This window comes from Columba livia, chromosome 6, assembly GCF_036013475.1.
Source record: "Columba livia isolate bColLiv1 breed racing homer chromosome 6, bColLiv1.pat.W.v2, whole genome shotgun sequence".
NCBI lineage: Eukaryota > Metazoa > Chordata > Aves > Columbiformes > Columbidae > Columba > Columba livia.
This window is the reverse complement of record NC_088607.1, coordinates 36,015,690-36,036,837: the sequence shown is the minus strand read 5'-3', so window position 1 is coordinate 36,036,837 and position 21,148 is coordinate 36,015,690. Positions and strand designations below refer to the sequence as shown.

Here is a 21,148-nt window from a genome sequence, read left to right as displayed (position 1 = left end):
ACAGTAAAAAGAGCGTGGCCAAAGAAGTCAGTGTTGAACATTTACTACTGGTGAAGTTACTGCAAGAAACAACAAGATATATTCAAGCACAATACGAGAGGAGGTAAAATCAAATCAGGCAAATAGCTACACAGTTAGATTACCCTCTCAGCCTTACATTTGTCCTCTACGCTCCTACCTATTTAAGCATTGAGGTTATTATTTTGAGTCCTCCGCAGCAGTCATGTTTTGTGTTTGCACACAGTCGCTTTATCCTGGCATAAAAAGCAACTGAGCCCTTGACTTTATTAGCTTTCAGGCTTTATTAACAAGCCTTAATGGGGAGAGGATCCGCTAAACGTTTGTGTCAGTGGGCACAAGCGCTTAGTCTTTGCGCACCGTGTGCAGATGTTAGAGCAGGCAGAGATCTCAAAGCCGCTGCTTTCTCTTTGCATGCTGAGATTTTTCATGTGCATTCTTTTGCTTTACATCCTGACAACGTTATTAAAAAAGTTGGTTTACTGTCTGAGCTGTTTCAGAATTTATATAAAGGAACGAAATTGCCTTGGCTTCACAATTTATTTACTGCAGCAAACAGTGCTTTGAGTGTTTGAGCAAGTAGCTGGTATAAGCTGCACTTTCATTACATAAAGTTAACAAGGCACGCAGTACCCTGAAGGGCAGGCATCACACAGACCTCACAGCTACATCAGGAAAAAGCCTGGCCAAAAAATGTGGACAGTTGCACGCAATGACATCCATCTTTATAAAGCTTGTCTAGTTTTATAGAAAGAGTTCTTAGAAAAGTTTCCCATTTCCTTAATTCATCCGGGCTGACTTTGGTGCCTGTCACTTCCTTGGTTCAAAAGTAGATTGCCTCCTAGTTAAAAAAACCCTTCACCAGAAAAGGGGTCAGGAAACATGATTTAAGTCGGGGAAGGCAAAAGTGAGCCAAGAGTTTGCCCGTGTGGATACTCACCATCAGAGGGCACTACTGTACTGCAATAGACCACTCTCACGCTCTGCCAAGGAGAAAGCCTCTGATGCACCTAAAAAATACAAACACAGCAAAAAAGGACAAATGTTCAGTTCTGGCAGTAGCCCAACGCAGTGGCACCTCCTGTGTCCCCCCCATCCCCTGTCCCAGTGCCTGTGCTGGGCATCTCCTCCTGTCCACCACAGGGGTACCCGCAAACTGGGAGTGCTTGTCGTGAACAGCATCATCTTCCACCATCTGCCACCCAGCAAGGTCTCCCCGCTCCGCCAAGTTCACCTCTCCACACCCCGCTCTCAATGCCCAGAGAGCCGGAACACGTCACGCAACAGCTGTGAGTTCTTTTTATTCCTTCTTTAATGTAAAAATGTATTTTTAAAGCCACATTGAGTTAATCAGTTTAAAGAAATGAGTGTAATCAGTTTTAAGAAATCAGTTTTGATTACTACACAGACACGGAAAGCAGAAATCACATAAACGCATCAGTCTTTAAGTATTAGCGTAACAGTGGTGGAAGGTTGGGGATGACGAGTTTCATTCTCTTCAACTGTTCTCTGTGCTAATATGTATTTTCTTCTTGCCCTTACAGAGGGAAGCCAGACTCTAAGATACAAGTAGTAAACACGCCCGTTCATGGAAGAACAAATTGTTCAAGATAACAAACAAAACCTGTGATACTAGGCTGTAAAATAAGAGCCTAGTAAGAAGAAGAAAGCACGTGAATGATTCATATGTTCTGCAACCTTGGCAAAGGTCTAATTTGGTCAGGAAGATCTAGAATCTGAGCCATTTAAAGTCCATGCTCCAGGAAAAGTTATACTAGTTATACACTAATTCTCCCCCGAGAGTGAAATTATAAGTCTAGCACAAGAGAGCCCAATTAAAAATAGACAAGACTAAGGCACACCAGCTCCCATCTGGTTACAGTGCTGTATATTTCAGTGACTGGCACTTCCCAATACTCACAGTCCAATATGGGCATTCCCATGGTCTGGGCTTGCTTTTGTTTGTTTGTTTCTAAAACACAACTGACAAACCTGCATTTCTATAAAGGTATCTCAGGGGTAGGGCTTGTTGATTTTTAAGTAAATTTATAATGCAAGTTTGCAAACAAAACCCATGCTGTTAAACATTTCTCTGCCAAATTGTCCAGACCTCCATATTTTGCAAGGTTGCTTTAAATAATCTGCTTGAAATAGCTTTATCCGCTACTTCACTTCTCTTCTGAAGCCTGCTGTGCAAACCCAGGATAGTTTCAACTATACTTGAGTTGAAAGCCGGACCTATGGCCCTGCTTGGTGGTCAGTGTATTGACAGCTCTGCAAATCCACTCTCATTTGTGCTGTATTTACATTCTGTTTTTCTCAATCCTGACAAAAATCGGTCAAGTAAGTTTCCATTTCCCTTCTTGCATTTTTCGGCTTCCCACAGTGGAGTCAAAAAGGCAGCTAACAGGAAAAGAGAAGCAGATCTAAACAGATGTAACTGAAGTTAAGTGGGAAGTTGAATATTTCAGCAAAAGTAACGTTTAAAAGAACCCCTGTACATTAGGAACCAAAGGGCAAAATTGCCTTTTTAGGTTTGAGAATAGCAAGTTGCCTGGACTGACAAATACCCATGTCCTACTGCTGAGCAAGCAGGATCCCCCACCCCTAACGTTTTAAAACTCGAAAACACCAAAGCAAAGCACAGATACAGCCTCACATTCTGGACAAATCAGGCTTCACTGCCTTGGCATCACTATTATATGATGAAAAAAATCAGAAGCTACACCACATCTAAGCCAGTTTTCAGCATGAAATTTTACCCGTGGAGGGGAAGCCTCTCTAGGAAGTTGAACAAAAAGACCTTTTCCTATTTGAAACCAGCCGGTTCAATTTTAATCCTTCTGAAAATAGCATCAGACCACATGCAACAGTAAGTAGGCAGAATTTATACAGTGAGACACAAAACCTCCTCCTCCAGCGTTTACATATATATTTTACGGGATCCATGGCACAACTGGCACCTTCATGTACATGCTTTTCACTGCTTTACTCTTCATGGCATTAATCATCTGTTTGTGTAAATACTGCACACCGGATTTGCACAGAACATCTTGAAATGCATTAAACCCAGCATTGCCAAATAGCTATATAGCTGAAAGATATCAGTTAGTATCTGTAAAGGCTTCACCTTAAGGCCATGAGCATTTGACAGGTGTAAGCTGGCTCAAACACCTCCTGCCCTCATACAATACAGGCAACACTGGGGAAAAAAGGCAAAACGGGTTGAAAAACAGGGCATGTAAGGTGACTCATCAAAAAGCGGATGTGCCTCCAGGTTTAAGCCCATTGGTAACGCTTCCACCCTGACTCAGGTCTGAACCAGCTCTGTTTCATTAACCCCACAGCAGGAGGCTGCCGCTACATTTTACGGGAGGAGATGGTGGTTACGCCATACATATCCATCACTCCTGCAGCTCTGAACTGCACCGTGCCACGCATGCTGCTCTTAGAGATTTCTTATCTAAGAAAACAGTCTTGACTGGTTTGGAAAAGGAAAAAAAAAAAGGAACAAATGAACTCAAAGCCAGCAAAGACCTAAATGACATCTCCTGCCATCCAAGGTTAGTGAGAGCTTAAGGAATCACCCATCATTTTTATTCTTGAAGAGCGGCTGTTGTTTTAAAATTGAGATGAAGATTTCAACACCTGAATCCTTTCTCCAGCGTTTGCAATGCAACAGCTCTATGCAGAAATGTGCCAGCAGGCTGGAGCGCAGGACTAAGGCAGTGCTGGAGTGGAGAGGGATTTGTTTCAAGCTTTGCTGACCAGATCTCACCATCATTTGTCTGCAGATAAACAGTTGACCGCTCGCTGCTTCAGCAATGAAGTGTAGAATAACTACATCCAGCTTTCAACTGGGACAGACTTGTCCACCACTTCAGGAATAAGTGGGATTAGGAGTGTGAAAAGCACCCAAGCCAGATCCCTGAAATCAGAAGCTTTAATTCCCAGAGTAACTTTCTAGGTCTCAAGAGAGCAGGTGCAGGAATTCACCTTTCACATCTGTTCCGTCCTTCGCTTCTTGTCTTATCTGCAGTAAGATGCATGTTAAAAGGCTCGGGGTTACGCAGCAGTTTCGCTCATGGAATGATTAAGGGATCAAAAAGAAAAAAACAAAACAAAACACCAAATGAGTCCTTTTTCTAAAACTAACACTCCCTCCAGCCTTGTCAAGCTCTGTATTGGACAATCCAAAGGTAAAAATAACAACATCTCTACAGGTCCTAGTTTAACTATGTCAGTTCTACATAGGTGACAAAGTTAATCAAAGCCCTATTGGAAAAAACAGCCTTTTAGCTACCAGCGAGTGCTCTCTGAGGGGAAGAGAGTCAGTAATCCAGAAGAGGTAGTGTTCTGCATTTTATGTAATTATTATCAAAGATAGAATGGTACCCAGTCTCCAAACCCTAATTAAAATCACAAATGTTGTCCAGAAAACAAACACACACACCCCAACCCATCCCAAGAACAAAAAAGCTGGATATCTTAATCTAGAAGACAAGTAAAACATGCTGCTACCTCACTACCTGGAGTCCCAGTGACAGCCATGCTGCAGAGCTTTTGAGAAAGACAGCGAATTCTCTGTGTAAAAATTTCTTACCTTAGAGTAAAATCTTTAACAACACGTTCACAAGTGCCAGTTGCAACGTCTATTTTACAATTTACAAAGGGCCTCCTTTAACTGAGGCTGCCCTAAGTCGGCCATGAAGCAGCTCACCTTTTCCAACAAGCAACAGCTCTTTTCCTTTCTATCTCCGCTTTCACAGCATGAAAACCTGAATGTCTGGCCTGGCTCTGACATGGCTTCTCCTCAAACCTCCTGACCAGCATCTCAGTGACAAAAATTGCTGTGAGCTTCCCCAAACAACACAAGCTACCCACCTAAAAGTGCTAAAGAGCTCCATTTATTGATCTGTTCCTCACTTCAGGCTTCCAACTACTGCTTGGCCTGTTCCATCTCTCTGAAACAGAACTTTATTTGTAAATCATTGGGCCCCTTTTGTCTTTTCATTTTGCTTCTTCCTCACACCAGCTGTGTTTGCAAAGGGGAGGAAACACAGAGCAAAACCGCGTTCTGATGAGAAATCTGCTGTCCGAGCTTCACAGATGTGTAACTAACCAAGTCCGCTAATACTTCTGCACCAGTACGTAAGCTCCTATTGGATTTGAAGCACATTTAATTGTGGTGATACGTTTCCTTCTGGAAACATCCATGCCGCAGCCCATGGAGGACCCTGAGAGGGAGCACAGGAGCGCCTCCTCCTCCACCTCAGTGCTTGCAGGGCCGTTCCTCACACTTTCTCCCGTATCCCTCTGCTTTTTCCTTCATTTTTCCCTTATTCCTTTGCTTTTTCCATAGTTTTTCCCTTATTCCTCTGCCTTTTCCATCATGGTTCCCCTTTCTCACCTCAGTTTCCCCAAGGCACCATCGGCGTGGCTGAGGGGCTGTGATGCGTGTTCCCGCCAGAACCTGCCTCTTCTCACAGAGCCCCCGTGCACCCAACACACCAACTATTAATGCAAAAGTCACAAATAAAATCCTCCACATACAAACCCATGTGGGGTTCTGAGCACAGACAAGACCTCTTTGGCCCTTGTATGAGGAAGACTCCTTCAGCAGTCCAGCACATGGGCCTGGGGACAGGGAGAAGACATGATGGCAGCCCTCACACCCGCAATACCAGCAAAGAGGGATCTTGCTGCTGCCAGCACCCTGGCACAGCCCTGCTGTATTCAAATGCCTTCTTCAGAAACATCCGAAGAGAGAAAAATGGGCCAGTCTGGCATCAGAGATCTCTGCCTGCATCTCTCACCCTTTTCTTTGCCACCCCCGTTCTTCTCAAGACATCTGGACACCTTGGGCCGCTTCCAGGACCTCCCTTCAGAAAAATAAAATGAATTCAATCTTCCTCTGAAATTGAGCCCAACTTTACCAGACATTTGCTCACCAAACCAGTAACCCTGCACAGAAGGCCTCCTGCAACTTTTTGCTACAGTCTCTGGCTACATTCACGTGGTGAACATGAAGTATTTCCTTCAAGGCTTCTGCTAGAGCCTGGTAGGCAATAAAACAGCTTTTGCAAGGGTGAAATTCAAAGCAGAGCGCTTTGCTGCCCTGCACAAACCCCAAACATCTGGGCAGAGAGGGGAACGTGGTGGGAAAGCCCTCATACCTGGGAGCCACGTTGCTGCAGCACAGCTGGGGCAAAGGAGCCCTGCGCCCCTCACCACCATTTTCTCCCCAGCTTCCAAAAAGTCCAAACTGCTGCCTTTTTAAAGCATCCAGCTTGTCTCCCAGGACACGAGCACTTGCCTGATTAAATGCCACTGGCTTGAACTCGTTTCTTTCTTTGCCGGTACGCCCTTGCTCACATCCCACTCAAGAGGTCAGATTTTGCTCCCAAAAGAACATTTTGCACCCACTGCCTCCACAGGGCGACACTTTTGCGGAGGAAGGTCAAGCAAATGAGAACCGGTCTGAACTGCAGTACTGTTCCTCTTTGGTTGCGTTATTTTTCTTTTTGTTGTTGTTGTTTTAAAGAAATCAGACTGAGGAGATGGACGCAAAAGGAGACAATGCCAGTAAGGCGTGGGAAGTGTTAATCTTTGCATTTGGAAGCACTTCGTAGGACCTACACATTAGCAAACGATCCTTATTTGCCACACTTCGCATTCCTGCCTGAATTTTCGCTTCTTCCAGCATTAGTGCAGAGCTTCATCACATCTGCTAGGAGAGGAACATAAACAGGAGGTGAGCTATAAATACTCCCTTCTCATCCTGCTTCCTTTGCCCATCTGCCTAAAAAGAAACAGGTAATCCACAGCGTCCAGGAAAAGGTGGGGGTAGGGGGAAGGAGGTTCATTCTTTGCAGAAAAGGGAGGCAAAATAAAAAGGATGAAGCAACTGTTCCTTGTTCTCCATTGCACCTTCCTGCCAGGCGTTACTGCCGCTGTGGAGATGCCGCAATGATGAGTTTTGTAATGGGAACATGGCCGCTTTTGATGGCTTTGGCAGAGCCTCTCGGGGGCAAGAAAGGGAAGAGGAGATAAAGCAAATGAAGTTTTAACAGGTGCGTTAAGCACATTGGTCAAGCAGTCTCTACTGATTTTACAGGCGCTTCCTCCGCCGCACCATCCACAACAATTCCACCGCCCTCCCCCTCAAAAAAATACAAAAAAAGCGCAAAACCCCTAAACACCTTTTCTCAATCTATATTGTTAATTTTACTGCAGATGTCAACAACCTCCAGAGAATTGCATGATTCCTACTTACCTTGAAAGAGCCGACAGCCATGGTACATCAGACTGCATACTCCCTTCTCTTCCATCGGAGCTTCATACAGCCCTTCCTACCTGCAGCAGCCAGCCTGGAGCTGGGCTGCAACACCTCCCATGCCATTTCTGATGCCAGGGCACGGTTCCGCTATTAATACATTCTTGTCTTTACTAGAATAGGATGGTTTAAATGCCATTTCTTTAATACAGCCCTCACAGCTACCAGAAAATAAAAAAGCTGAAAATTTAAATTCCCTTGCATTCTGAAGGCTTGAAAAAGAGAAACCAAACAAAATACCATGATGCATTCAGGCCTGTGTCAGCTTTGAAACCCGAGCAGAGAGACGAAGCAGAGCTGAATTCCTTTCCCTAGTTTCCAGATCCATTTATTGCATCTTCCTGTACTGAAAAGTACGGCACCTCTCCTCTCAAATTAAAGGGGCTTCCAACCCCGGCTTAAAAAGCATTTGAGAAATTTAGTGAGTTTTGATCCCACAGATTACAAACTGCAGGATTTTGTCGCCCTCAGCCACTCACAGCTGAAGATCCTATAACCAGAGAGAAGGAATCAGATGGATTCCCCTCAGGGCATCTGACTGGTTTGTCTGGGTTTGATTTGCTTCCTTAGGTTTTATTTGTTTCTTTGGGTTTTTTGTTTGTTTTTCTGCCTCTAGCACTTATCAACCTCACCAGGCAATTCCTTTTGTCTTTGTTACAGCCAGTTCAAAAGAAGATCTCTCACCCCTCTTCTCCCGCCTTGTTGCCATACTGCATCAAACGCTTCCCAGCGAGGAAAGAGCAGCTCACTGACGCATCCCTGGCTCTTCCAGCACCAAGAATAAAACACTAAGCAGAGTTATGGAGCGAGATTTCCACAAGCGCAAGGAAATTCCTTCTGCCTCGGTGTGTGCTGGGGAGCAGCCAAACTCACACCGGTTTTCCAGGGAAACAAACTCAGAAACGAGGGGATCTTGCTTTCAGCTCTTGAAAAGAAACAGCAGGCTCTTGCAGGCTTGGGAGTCAGTGCCAGCACACGTACAGCTTCACAGAAGCTTCACGCAATGTTCGGCAAGCCACGGCAGCGAGAACATCCCAGTACTGGGGGAGTCCTACAACATCAATTCCTTGCTCATTTTCCTGCAGGAAAGGACCTGGGTTTGGTCCAAAAAGGGAACTGGTGAAGCAGAAATGTAAGTACTGTTTGCAGAGGAACACCACGGACAGTAAAAGGCTTTTTACCCAAAGTCACATTAATTCAGTCCAAGCATTGAAGACAAAAAGTAGTTCCTTCCCTCAGATCATGAGCCTTACAGGGTAAGCGTCGAGACTGAATTAGCCTTAGGACTGAAACCGCTATGAGGCGTTTAGTTGGGGAGTTTTCAAGTATTTTAACACTCAGAAGCACCAGATAAATTTTACAGATACTCTCACATTCAGTGCAGGTCCTGAGACAAAAACCACAGGTTTGATACACAGCTACAAATACCTGTGGCCAATTAACACGGGCCAGGTTTCTTCTGCAAAAAACACCAAAGCATAAGATGTTCAGCTTGGGATGTTGCTTTGCTGTGTATGTTCAATTTGCATCAGTACACGACCAGCTGTGATTGGTACAGCAAAAATCAATCCTTTTGCTAGTCCCACACATGTCTTACCACGAAGCCCTAGAAAAATCTTCTATTTGATTAAGAGTGAATGCCTGACATTTTTCTATCTGTGCTTTCTGCCATAAAAATCATTACTGCGCAATTCTGACTTCTAAATCACTTATGTTCCCTGGCAAGTTACTGTCATACGAGAGTAACAGAAGGAAATAAAAAAGATTCCAACAAAAATATATTAACATTTTAAAGCCAATGAAGGAGCACTGTTTCATTTTGCCACCAGACTGCAAATCGAGGAAACTTCTATGCAAAATTAATATCCCTGTATGTTAATGTTTAATATCCTTCAGATATCATCAGATGTACCTTGAACCTGACCATTTCGCAGGATGGCGTCCCAGCTCCACCCCGAGGACACAGCGCAGGGCTCACCTATGGTGCCACATCGGCATATCCACAGAGAAGGAAACTCAGCACAAGTTAAACACAAGTGAAAGGCAGAGACAGATCTTTATCGACGTGCTAACGACATCCAGTAAGAACACAAACACACTTATTTTGAACCCCACGTCTAAATAGCAAGTTACATTCAGTTTTGAAGGTTAGACTTCCCTCAGCTCACCTCACCCGGCCTCTCTGTGAGGGGAGAGGAAACTGGGGTTGGCCCCTTCTTACAGCACAGGGAACACCGGTACGGTACCTGATAGCATTTGGTGTAGTTTCAGAAATGCAAACTGAGCAGCGTTTTGCAAGCTCCTCAATGCTGCTGCGTTCCAGTTGCAACCTGCCTAGGGAGCAGACAGAAGAGCCGCTCTGGTCCTGCTCCTCTGGAGGAGGCAAATGGTTATAATCTGTGAGTCTGCTCCCCAAACCCACCTATTTCCCCTCCTCAGCAGCAAATGGATCTGCTGGAACTCCAGTGCCTGCACTGACCATTATCAGGCATCTCTGGGAAGACGCAGAGGAGACATGGAGATCAACAGGTTTTGATTTAATTGACCACTGATAAAGGAAATGACTGCAACAGCATCTCACTGGCTCAAAGCTATTCATTCTGGCATCTCCTGCACAGTTACCAGGACACAAAATTGAACAACATAATTATACTTCAACGCCCGTGATTGCGACAGAGGCACTAACAGCTACACTAAATTTCAGGAGAGCTAATAACTAAAGTGATCCTTTCATCTGACAGCCAGTGCTGTCCTCAGGACGAGCCTGATCGCATCCTTGAAGCTGAACGTGGTGGGACGAGAGGCTGGAGGCCCCAGCCAAGGGCTCCTGCTCCCCATTAGGTGCCTCTGCAGAGACTGTGACCAGGCCCTCGTCAGCGCCAATTAATTCTGACACTTCCTGGACCTCCCTCTTCTGTCTTAGGGAAACCAGTTGAAACTGGGCTTATGGGCACACGCACTATGCACAAACACACCTTCAGTTTATATAATGATTAAGTCAGTCAATATGTTAAATCACTACTTAAAGAGCCTTAAAGAAACAGACCAAAAAACTTCTCTGCACATTATCAATGGTTATAAAGTCATCCACTACCCATATACATGATAAACTAGGATTACAGGGAAGCATTATGAAAGCAGTTCCCAAACATTTGGTTCTGTTTTGTTTGTCAGTTTAAAAACACTGTTTTCCGATTCTGTATCAGACATATCACAAGGATTGTTTTAGTAGTATTTTAACCGAAAATTTTCAGATTGTTGCAGCTCAAGTATTTTTCTTTTGTTTTACAAGCCCAGAATGTAACATATAGTATATCTCTAACCATCTAAAAACTTTTCCCACAGAAACTGTTGCTACTTCATCCAAAGAACATGATACAAGGAAGATCCAACACAAATCAGTTCTCAACAGCCGTTGGTGAAAAGCTGATTTGAACTACTTGCCAAATGATAGCCTTTACGGATCAGAGAAACGCGCACTACAAAGGGGTTGCAGTTCATACTCCTTCCCAACATGAGCACTGAGGCTTAATTCATATTAAAGGACTGAGAAGTTTTGGAAACAATGCAGTAGAAAAATGGCCGTTTTTCTAGTCATTAACACCATTTAAGAACCAACAGCCCCGGGAAAAGAGATTACCCTGGAAGAGGGGGATTTGGAATGGGAGATCTTTGGCTAGGTTGCTTCCTTAAAGCTTTTCCAAATCAATTAAGCTGGGTTTAATGTATAGTGATAGGTGTTCAGTGGCCTAGAAGAAAGCAATTTACAATTTGGCCCTGAGTTACACAAGCTGTCAGAGCCACCTTTACAGTTTGTACTTCCATTGACAGTCCCAACTAGCTAATGAAAATTGAATCCTCCTTCTCAGGGAAATTACATTTACACATGAAACAGAGCAAAAAAAGCCTCTGTGGAAAAAGCATGAAGGGACAGGCATTAAGGTAAAGACTTCAAAACACACGCTGCCCATCCAAGCATGGAGGCTGGTGCAGCTCCTGCAGAATAGCGTGCTCTCCATACTGTCTTTCCAAGACCCTTTACAATGCTTTTTCCCTGAAGCAAACAGGCCTGGGAACCAGGACTTTCCCTCGGATCCAATGCTGATTATTACTTAAAGTTCTATTGTTCTTGAATCCCAGGTTTCTTCTCTCCGGGGACAGTCTGAAGAGGCCAGAGAGCCCCTGTCTGCCACCACACAACTGCACCATCTCCCACCCAGGTACACAGCCTGCGCTGACACAAGTTGGGTAGAAGCCTCCTCTGTTTCCCAGGTGCAGACACCTCCCTTCCAACAACATCACCCCTGCCTTGGTCTCACATGGTGAGTAAACAGCCAAAAACTTGCCCTCTACAACCACCCAAGCAAGTTGTTCAACAGCCCAGCACCGGAGACAAGTGACACTCAGTCAATGCTGCCTGCGTTGCAGGGACTTCACATGCCCAAGAACAGGCTACGCACACCAGAAGATTTATCGAGACCTTCACCAGGACCAGCTAAGTCAGTCTGGGTAATTCCTTCACAAGGAAAGCTAAAGTTCTACACTCCAAGGCCACTTCTCACTTTAAGGTGCCATCATCTTAAAGCAGGTCCAACTTTCCATTCGAGCCTCACCATAGTGTGATTTTGGCTGCATTGAGTGAACAAATGACAGAGGCAACACATCTCCACAGCTGACAAACTGGTAGGACTCAGCCTTCCTTTCAAGACTTGTAAAATCTGCTGCTTCACAGTTCTGCAGTCTTATACGTACACAAAAATCATCTCCAAAATACATATTAACAAAGAGAAGAGTGATTCAGGGTTAGCACTGCATTGCTATCAGCTGCTTTCATCCCTGCCCGCTTATGGTGCTTCACTGATGGGTAAGCTGGATATCAAACAACTTGTAAGTGAACCACAATTAGCTGTCATACCTGCTACTCATTATTATTTCCAACTGTATCTCCTAAAAGCTTGCATGCCCAGAAATATTCTCCTGAGACATTGAAAGCAGATCCTTCTTTCCACAATATATTTTTTTTTAATAGTATAGACGAAGCTTATTGCTAAAACAAGAGAGAAAGCAGCAAGGCATCATTACTAGTTAAGAGTTCAGGTACCAGGCCCGGACACTTCCAATCAAACAGTTTTTATCTGCAGAGACCAAGTCCCCTGATAGACTCTCAAACTGATTCAGACAGCACGCAAAGGTTCGGCTTTCTCAGCACAGCCACGAGAACACATTAGCCCTTGAGAAGGCATTAAGAGAAGCACTAAAATAGCTGGTTGTGAGCAGTTTAATTGGCTGCCGAGCTGAACACCGGGCAATCCCGTAAAAGAGCTCTAGATGGAAAAAAAACAACTGGTGAGAAAGCAGAACACTGTTTTAGACACACAAACCAGTAATACTTATGTCAAACTACAGATTAAATGTTAGAGACCGCCAATTTCTGAGGGAAAACATTCATGATGGAAATCAAAACCATGCGCCAAGCGTGGCTTGAAAAGCAGTAGTGGGCATGGAATCACAGAATGGACTGGGTTGGAAAAGACCTGAGAGATCATCAAGTCCAACCCTTGGTCCAACTCCAGTCCATTGACTAGATCATGGCACTAAGTGCCATGTCCGATCTCAGCTTAAAAACCTCCAGGGCCAGTGAGTCCAGCACCTCCCTGGGCAGCCATTCCAATGCCTGACCACTCTCTCTGCAAAGAATTGCTTTCTCATCTCCAGCCTCAGTTTCCCCTGGCAGAGTTGAAGCCCATGGCCCCTTGTCCTATTGCTGACTGCCTGGGAGAAGAGACCAATCCCCACCTGGCTAGAACTGCCCTTCAGGTAGTTCTAGAGAGTGCTGAGCTCACCTCTAAGCCTCCTCTTCTCCAGACTAAACAAGCCCAGCTCCCTCAGCCTCTCCCCATAGGGCTTGTGTTCAAGTCCCTTCCCCAGTCGTGTTGCTCTTCTCTGGACCCGCTCCAGCACTTCAATCTCTTTCCTGAGCTGAGGGGCCCAGAACTGAACACAATACTCCAGGTGTGGCCTCCCCAATGCAGAGCACAGGGGAAGGATCACTGCCCTTGTCCTGCTGACCACACTATTTCGGATACAGGAGCAGCAGAACAAAGGAACACAAGTCCCAATGTCTCTGCAATGCCACAGGACACTGCACCAACTGCAAGTGGTATTTTTCTCAGGAATATGAAAACACGGCAAACCCACATGGATGACAAGATGACACAATTTGTCCACAGACAAGCACGGTTTCTATAGTGACATTTGGAATAACCTTGTGCTATTATCAATAAGAAGGTTGTAGAGCAAACAACAAAAAAAACCCTTTTACCTTGCCCTTTCTCATAGTGGGCACACAGAATGACAGAATGTCAGGGGTTGAAGGGCCCTGTAAAGCTCATGCAGTGCAATCCCCCCATGGAGCAGGAACACCCAGATGAGGTTACACAGGAAGGTGTCCAGGCGGGTTGGAATGTCTGCACAGAAGGAGACTCCACAACCCCCCTGGGCAGCCTGGGCCAGGCTCTGCCACCCTCAATGGGAACAAGTTTCTTCTCAAATGTGTTTTGAAGCTCATTTTGAAAGGCAAAAGTCTCATCTCTATGTTGTGCCTCTGTAAGTCAAGAACATAACTATTATCTTGGATAACAAAATAAATCAAAACGGTGTGAAATCATGCACACCTTTCTCTGAGGACAAAGAAACAAAGGAAGATTCATTCCAATTTGTCCACAAATTAATTCTGTTGCTTTTGTCTAAGTTCACCGGATTTTTGGTGGCACTCAGAGGTTCTCAGCACACAAGAGCTGAGAAGGTATTTATGAAGTTAAGCTGCACTGATTTATGAATTTAAGCTGCATTGGCAAGAGTGGGGAAAACACTGGCCTGTTCCAGCCTTCCCGAATGAGACCTTCACCAAAGTGTCACAAGCCCCAGCTGACGCCCCAGGGCTGTTACCATCATGTACTTTGCAAAACACAGTATTTCAACTTTTTAATTAATAGCAAAGAGATACAGTAACAGTTTTACAGGCTAAAATGTAGCCTGTTAGGGGTCATTGGTTTGTAAACATTTGTGAGACCTGTTTCTCACAGCAGGTGCAATTTGTTATTAACATACACAGTATATTTCATAATACAGAAGTTAAACAGACCAACATTACAGAGTACTAAGTCTGCCCAGCAATAACTGCTATTCTCCTCGCCATCTTCCTTGTCTATTGTAGAAAGGAAAGTTGGATTTAGAGCATTAAATACAATGAGTTTGACACCATGAGACTCTTGGATTACCAGAGTCTTGAAAAACCTTCATCTTCCAGACCACAGAAAATAGCAATAAAAGCATCATCTCCAAGACCACTGAAGAACCACCGACCCTTTTGGTTTGACAGGCTGGTGGGAAAACCAGTTGACAAATTAGTAGGAGAGCAGGTGGCAGCTGGGGGGACTTGTGAGAGAGAGCGTTCCAACACACAACTCTTTTCCTTTGCTAATTTGGAACTCCTGCTTTGGAATTCTGCACCTTCCAGACACAAAGTCTTGCCTAAGGAAGATTAAATAGCTGGTTTCACCAAAGGAGCAAGATCACTAGGAGAGCATCCTGTCCAAACCACTCCTTTTAGCAGTGCCAAATCCACATGTAGTTTCCCTCTACATTTGGGTAAAGGGAGATTTATAGCTGGGTGCTGTATGACTGCCCCACTATGTCTCCATTTAAAATAAAACCCAACACCTCTGACAGTTGCTAGTTTAGGAGGTGGCTTATTTCTGGGTAAGAAAAAACAAAGACTTGGTATTAAAGGAAGTTAGATAAATAGAAAGCAAGCCTGCATAGCCCAAAACAGGTTTCAACATGCTTTCCCACACCATTTGCAGCCCAGCAAGAGGCTTAAAATGCTCACTCTGATCTGGCTCGAGGTAACTCACACAACCGGCAGGGTCACCTTAATGGGGTGACACGAACTCCCTTGTGTGCCCCAAACCTGCCTAGAACAGCATTTAGAGGCAACCTCTTTTCCTGCTTCCTGCCTCCCCCCAGCAGCCAGGATTTCTGTGACTCTCAATGTAATTAGGAGATAATTTTAACTCTGTCACTAGATTGATTGCACTGGCGCTTAACTGCGCTATTAAGCAAATCGCTAGCTGACATGTGGTATCTTTTCCATCTGACAGAGCAACGCTCAGTTTATAGTGGGGAGAAGAGGGACTCCAGAGAAATAACCACCACTGATGCTTCGATTGCACAGGCACACAGCTACAGCTGTTAAATCTCTGCTCGGGGAACCGTATACGCTTTATCTTGAACAACAGAGGCAAGACAAGCAGCCGTAACTTCAGTCCAACCTGCATGGCATCCTGCATCCAAGGTGACCCACAAAGGACAACACAACAACTAGATACTGGAAGCACCACTGGGTAACTTCAGTGGCAATACTGTATGTGTGAGCTGTAACAGCCAAGCGAAAGAGCATCAGCTTTTTGTACCTGAGACCCTTCCTACTTGGTTTTTAGAACCCCAAAGTCTGAGTCTTCCCATGACACATCCCTGCAAAGGATACTGGAGCCCATCAGCTCCAACTTACATGTTTATCACATTAGGAGAAAACAGAGCATGTTGGGTCATTCACTGCTACCTGTAAAAGGCTCCTGTGCCTCACATCTATCTGGAAGGAGACTAATTCAAATGAGTTGGACAGTACAGTGTCTGGTAAGAAGCTTATTTCAAAAACCGCGTGACAGCTAGCTAAGTTCTATGAAGGGAGTGTTTTTCCACCTGGTAATTCCTTCAAGGATCCCAAATTAAGTAGTTAAGGAAGCAGTAAGAAATCACTTAACAAGTCATTGTGCCCAAAGTGATTGTCAGAGAGTCATAAACAGGCAAGTTCAGAACAGCTGTTTTCTCCTTCTAGAAAAACCTTCTGTCCAAAATATAAATTTGCACGGAGGAACCATTTTGCAAGTCACCGAGCAGCCACAGCTACCGACTTCACCAGCCACCTGCTCAGCGGCTCCTGCCCTCCACACCTGGACCCTGAACCACCATGTCTTTCCTCTTTGTTGGTGTGAGAGCGAAAGGTGGTTACCAAGACCAGATTGTGTAGCAGTGCATTTATAACCATGCCAGCAGGCTTTCTGCAGTCTAGCCCATGGCTGAAAAGCACCTGACAGTGCTGCGTTATTTCTGAGCCGTACCTTCTTTCAATCAGATCCTTTTTGCTCAGCTGAGCTTCCTCAAAATTCACATCTACTTTGTTCTATAGAAAACGTTCACCTAGTTATTTGGTTTGATTGCCACTAAACTGCAACCCAAGTCTAATGCTATATATAAAGAGCAGATGTTGAAGTCTCTGTTTCCAAGAAAATGGGCCTGTGACATTCTTGGCTGACAGTGGAAACCAAAGCTACACAAACAGGTCCACCTGAGCACGTCCACTCAAGCAGACAAGTGTCCCTGATCAGCTGCCTTCCATGCAGTCACTGGTGCTCACCAAGAGGAAGAAAAGGCAAAGAGCTTGTCTGCAGTGAAGGCTGAGATAATAATGGAGGCTTTGAACTTGTGTTGGTGTTTGCTCTTCACAGAAGGTACATTACACAACAGCCATTTGGGTGACTGGCACCTTTTCTTTGCCTCTCCTATGTGCTACGGTACCTGGGAACAGGAGGAGTGTGATACAGAGACCAAGCAAAGATATTCCATAGCCCTTAGGAGGAATCCCACATGATAAAAACCACCAAAGTAGTAACACAACGAATGCTTCTTACACTGTGTTACCACGTTGCAAGAAAACAAGGTCCAAGGTGTCTTGCAAGCAGGTCCCTTTTTGCCACAATAGCAGGGGTTACAGTCCCAGGCTGTGGAGAAGCAGCTAACCTGGCACAGATGGGGAACCAAATCCACTTCCAGATGGGCTTTTAAAGGTCTCCTTTAGCAACTCAAGCTTAAAACGCAGCACAGACTGTCAGTGCTTTGCCGATCACCGCAGCAGCTATTTTGCCTTAACGTGCCAGCCAAGCAGCGTGACCGGCGCGTCACCGTGGCCATGGCGGAGGTGGTCACGACAGCCATGGAACAAACCACACCAACCCAACCGGCGCGTTTTAGAAACTGTTGCTGACAACACGTGTGATTTGTGTGGTTACCACAACATTTTGCAAGAGAGCGGTCGCGTTACAACCGTCTGCCACCATCGTTCCTGCAGCCGTCATCCGGTAGTGGTTTAATGGCTATCAACGAGAACAAGATGAACAGCAAACTCATGAGCTATCAAAGACAGTACTATTAATATTAGGGCAGCCCATGGATGGCCATGCTACTAAAACATAAGTAATTTTGTAGAGCTCTCCATAAGCTGAAAGAGCAGAGATTTATTTTTATTAGTTTTTCTAAAATTATGAAAGAAAAATGAAAGGCTTCGGGTAATTCTAAAACCATATAACCATTAATACACCAAAACAAAAAAAATCCAAAGATGAGTGAGAGGACTATATAATTCTAAGCTTATTTTTCTGAATCAGTGTAGTTGTACTGATTTCCCCACCTCCTTATGGAGAACACTGTTCAGTTCACTGCATGTAGCAACTGACCAATACAAGCCAGGTACACACACAGAACAAGTGAGATTTTAACCCAGCCAGTTCGTACATATTTCAAATGATATTTTTTAAAACTCAGCTTGCAAACAAGCAACAAGGGCTACAGTATAAATTAAAGGAATCCTTACAATCCATGTAGCACTCGCTCCTGACACACAAGAGGGGTTTAAAGCTGCAGCCACACTACGGTTCTGAACAACAGGCCCACTAGTGACCAACATAAAGCAGGGGTAACGAGGCTTTTGAGAGCAGTGACCCACCTGCGTGCAAAACAAACCAGGGACAAGCGCCTTCCCAAAGCAGCCGTGTGTCTGTCTGGCAGGCACAGGAGGTGCAGCGGAAAGGGGTCAGTTCCTACAAGCACCAGCTCTGTTGTCACCCCGAACAACCTCCATGAGCTCTCGGCAGCCAAAGCAAGCTGAACGCAGAGATCAAACTTCACGGGGCATTTCCACGGTATCGCAAACCCCCGACTGAGTCCTTAAACCCAACGACATAATCACCTTCGAGAGGCGGCGTGTGAGCACGTCTTAACTCGACTAATAAAGCACTGTCATCTGGATTTATTCATAACATCCTTTCAGAGCAAACCTAAAATACAAGTGATACATGGTCAGGCTATGCCATGTATTAGGCAACCTCATCCATTCCATCTGCAGCTGTTTCATCAGCTGTCACCAGTCACCTCCAGACATCTCACAGACCCAGCCACGCTTCTGACCTCAGCATCTTCACACACAACCCGTGACATCAGATACTATACATACCCCACTAACACAAGCACTTCATGCCTCCCTACAGACAGTGAGAAATAAAAATAAAGCTTTCCCTTAGTAACTGCACGACTGGTCAAGAGTTACGTGGTCAGAGTCAAAGTGAAAACCGATGTTGTCTTGCCCACTACCGGTTTTGCCTTAAAATTTGAGTGAAAAGTGCCTTTGCTGGTCAGTCTATAGAATAACATATGTAAGAGCTCAAATCATATTGCACACGGAAAACAAACACTGTTTTCCTAAAAGAGAAAGTCGGCAGAAGAAGCAGCAGCATTGTTCACGTGCAGAAATATGAAGGTGCTTTGAAGCAGAAGGCTTGGGATTTGTTTGGGTTTTCTTTTTTTAAAGCTGTTAACAGTGGAAAATCATTTTCCAGAATGCTAAATAATTTTCCATAATGCTAAATCAGAAACAGTGGCTCAGCTGCAGTTGTCTAAGAGCAAATCCACAGTGGTGAAGCATACGGAAGGATGCGGATCTGCATCAGACTCAGTAGTGTGAAGCAAATATGAGACACAAGGATGAAAAGTGAACTCAAAAGGGAACCGGTTACTAAACGTCAGGTACGAACTTGAAACCTGTTTTTACGTGGCACTGAAAATATTTGTTTGACCCTTAGCACGCCTCATTTCAGGGGTTTTTTTAACAGGTCACAAAAAGATGTGCAAATGCCACCCCCTTGAATAGGGCGCATGGCTTGAATCCTTGAAGTGCAGCAGCTGAGCCTGGAGCAGACAGCAGACATGAACAACCAGCGTTGGCGTTTCTTTGCACCAGCGAGCGAAAACCTCCCTCCTTTCATCTTTTCCTCTTCCCATACACCAGCCGTAAGATATTATAACGTTTTTGAACTGCAAATCTAATTTACCAAAGGAAACCTATATGCACTTCCCCTGTACCAAGCTTGCAGTCACCTGGACTGTAGTGTGTTAGCAGTCCAGTCCGTCCCACTATTGCAGAGGGCGATGCTCTTGAGAGGCTTCCAGAACACCCACCCTCCTCAGGTGCCCTTGCCCCTTGTCATTCCATCGCTCATTGCTTCTTATTGCAACCCAGGGAAACCTCCACAACTTTACAGCAGCAAGGCTGAAAACAAGTATTGTATTCAACTGTGCAACCTCCATTAGCTTCTTGGCTCACCGACATGAAAGTTATCACTGGCTCAAACAAAGATATCCAAGGATATTTAATGTAGTTAAAATATTTCTGGCACAGTAACGAGAAGAAAAATTGAAGTGTTTCAATGCTTGGCTGAATTGTCTACAATAGTTGAAAAAGTACTTTCTAAGCAAGTTTATCCGTGAGATCGGTGCTTTGTGATGTACATCAACAGTTCAATTAAGCACAAAATGATTCTTGAGGACTTGCCAAAAACGGAGAAATCACAGTTTGGACAGTGCAGAACAGTTCCCCAGCACAGGTATGAACACAAGCCCTTGGGCTTCTTACCCTCCTGCTTAAGATGCCATTCAAGTGTCACCTCCGGATTGAAAACTACTTTTTTCCCTATTTATAGTAAAAAATAAGCATAAACTAGCTGTGTCACTTCAAGTGCCACTGCCTTACTCTCTGCAGCCCTCTGTTTGCATGGCACTTACACTACTCATCAGGTTCTTCCAAATGAAAGACTTCATGTAGGAAAGAATTACAGAGATAATTTGGATAAAGAACAAGTGATTTATCCATGTACACAAGCAGCTTTCTCCTCCTTCAGTCTATAAAATTCATTCTCCCTTAGGAAGGATTTGACACAGACATCACGCACAAGTAGATGGTCCAGCTCTGAGAGCAGGAAGCGCAGGGGTCAAAACACACTATGCACTTTCAAACCACCATGATTTGTCTCTTGCTCCCTCTAAAATAAACTATTTTATGCTAAGGGTGAATTCTCAGTGCTACCAGCTCCTGTGTTATTCCCCCAGACTCCTTACTCACCCTTTGCCACCCTCCTAGGACCATTACTTAAACCCACCAATCCTTCTGCATTCTGTTTTACATGATTTAACCTCTATACACGGCACTCCTTGGAGCACCTTTCCCTTTGCATAGGGCATATACATATGGATTGCATAGGAGGCACGTGATTGTTGTGCAAACACAAACCACAGGGACAAACTTATTAATAAAAACAGTTCTATAGCCAAAAAGCATAGCACATAACTTCTGGTATTAGACAGTCTTATAGTATAGAAAAGTAGATGAGTCATCAGGCTAAGATTAAAAGGCACTGGTTTTCTAATATTGCCAGTAAGAAATTAAATTGGTCTGTGGAAGACACAACTTCTAATCCTCAAATATAAGTTCTTTTTGGCCCGTGGATGCTGTCATTTTGATGCATCAGTAGATGCTGGATCAATGCAATCCTACACTTCATATCTTGGAGAATTTGTCTTCCAGATATGTCTGGGAATTGTTTAAATATTACACTGGCTGAAGAA

The 21,148-nt window shown here is 44.6% G+C and overlaps 1 protein-coding gene across 1 annotated transcript in view; it reads right to left on the bottom strand.

Moving 5' to 3' along the window:
• The window catches only part of MCU (mitochondrial calcium uniporter), a 94,195-nt gene that overhangs the window by 13,606 nt on the left and 59,441 nt on the right, over positions 1-21,148 (bottom strand). The window contains exon 2 of the mRNA XM_065068107.1: positions 959-1,028. Coding sequence (XP_064924179.1) covers positions 959-1,028 — 70 coding nt within the window. The remainder of the gene's footprint in view (positions 1-958; positions 1,029-21,148) is intronic.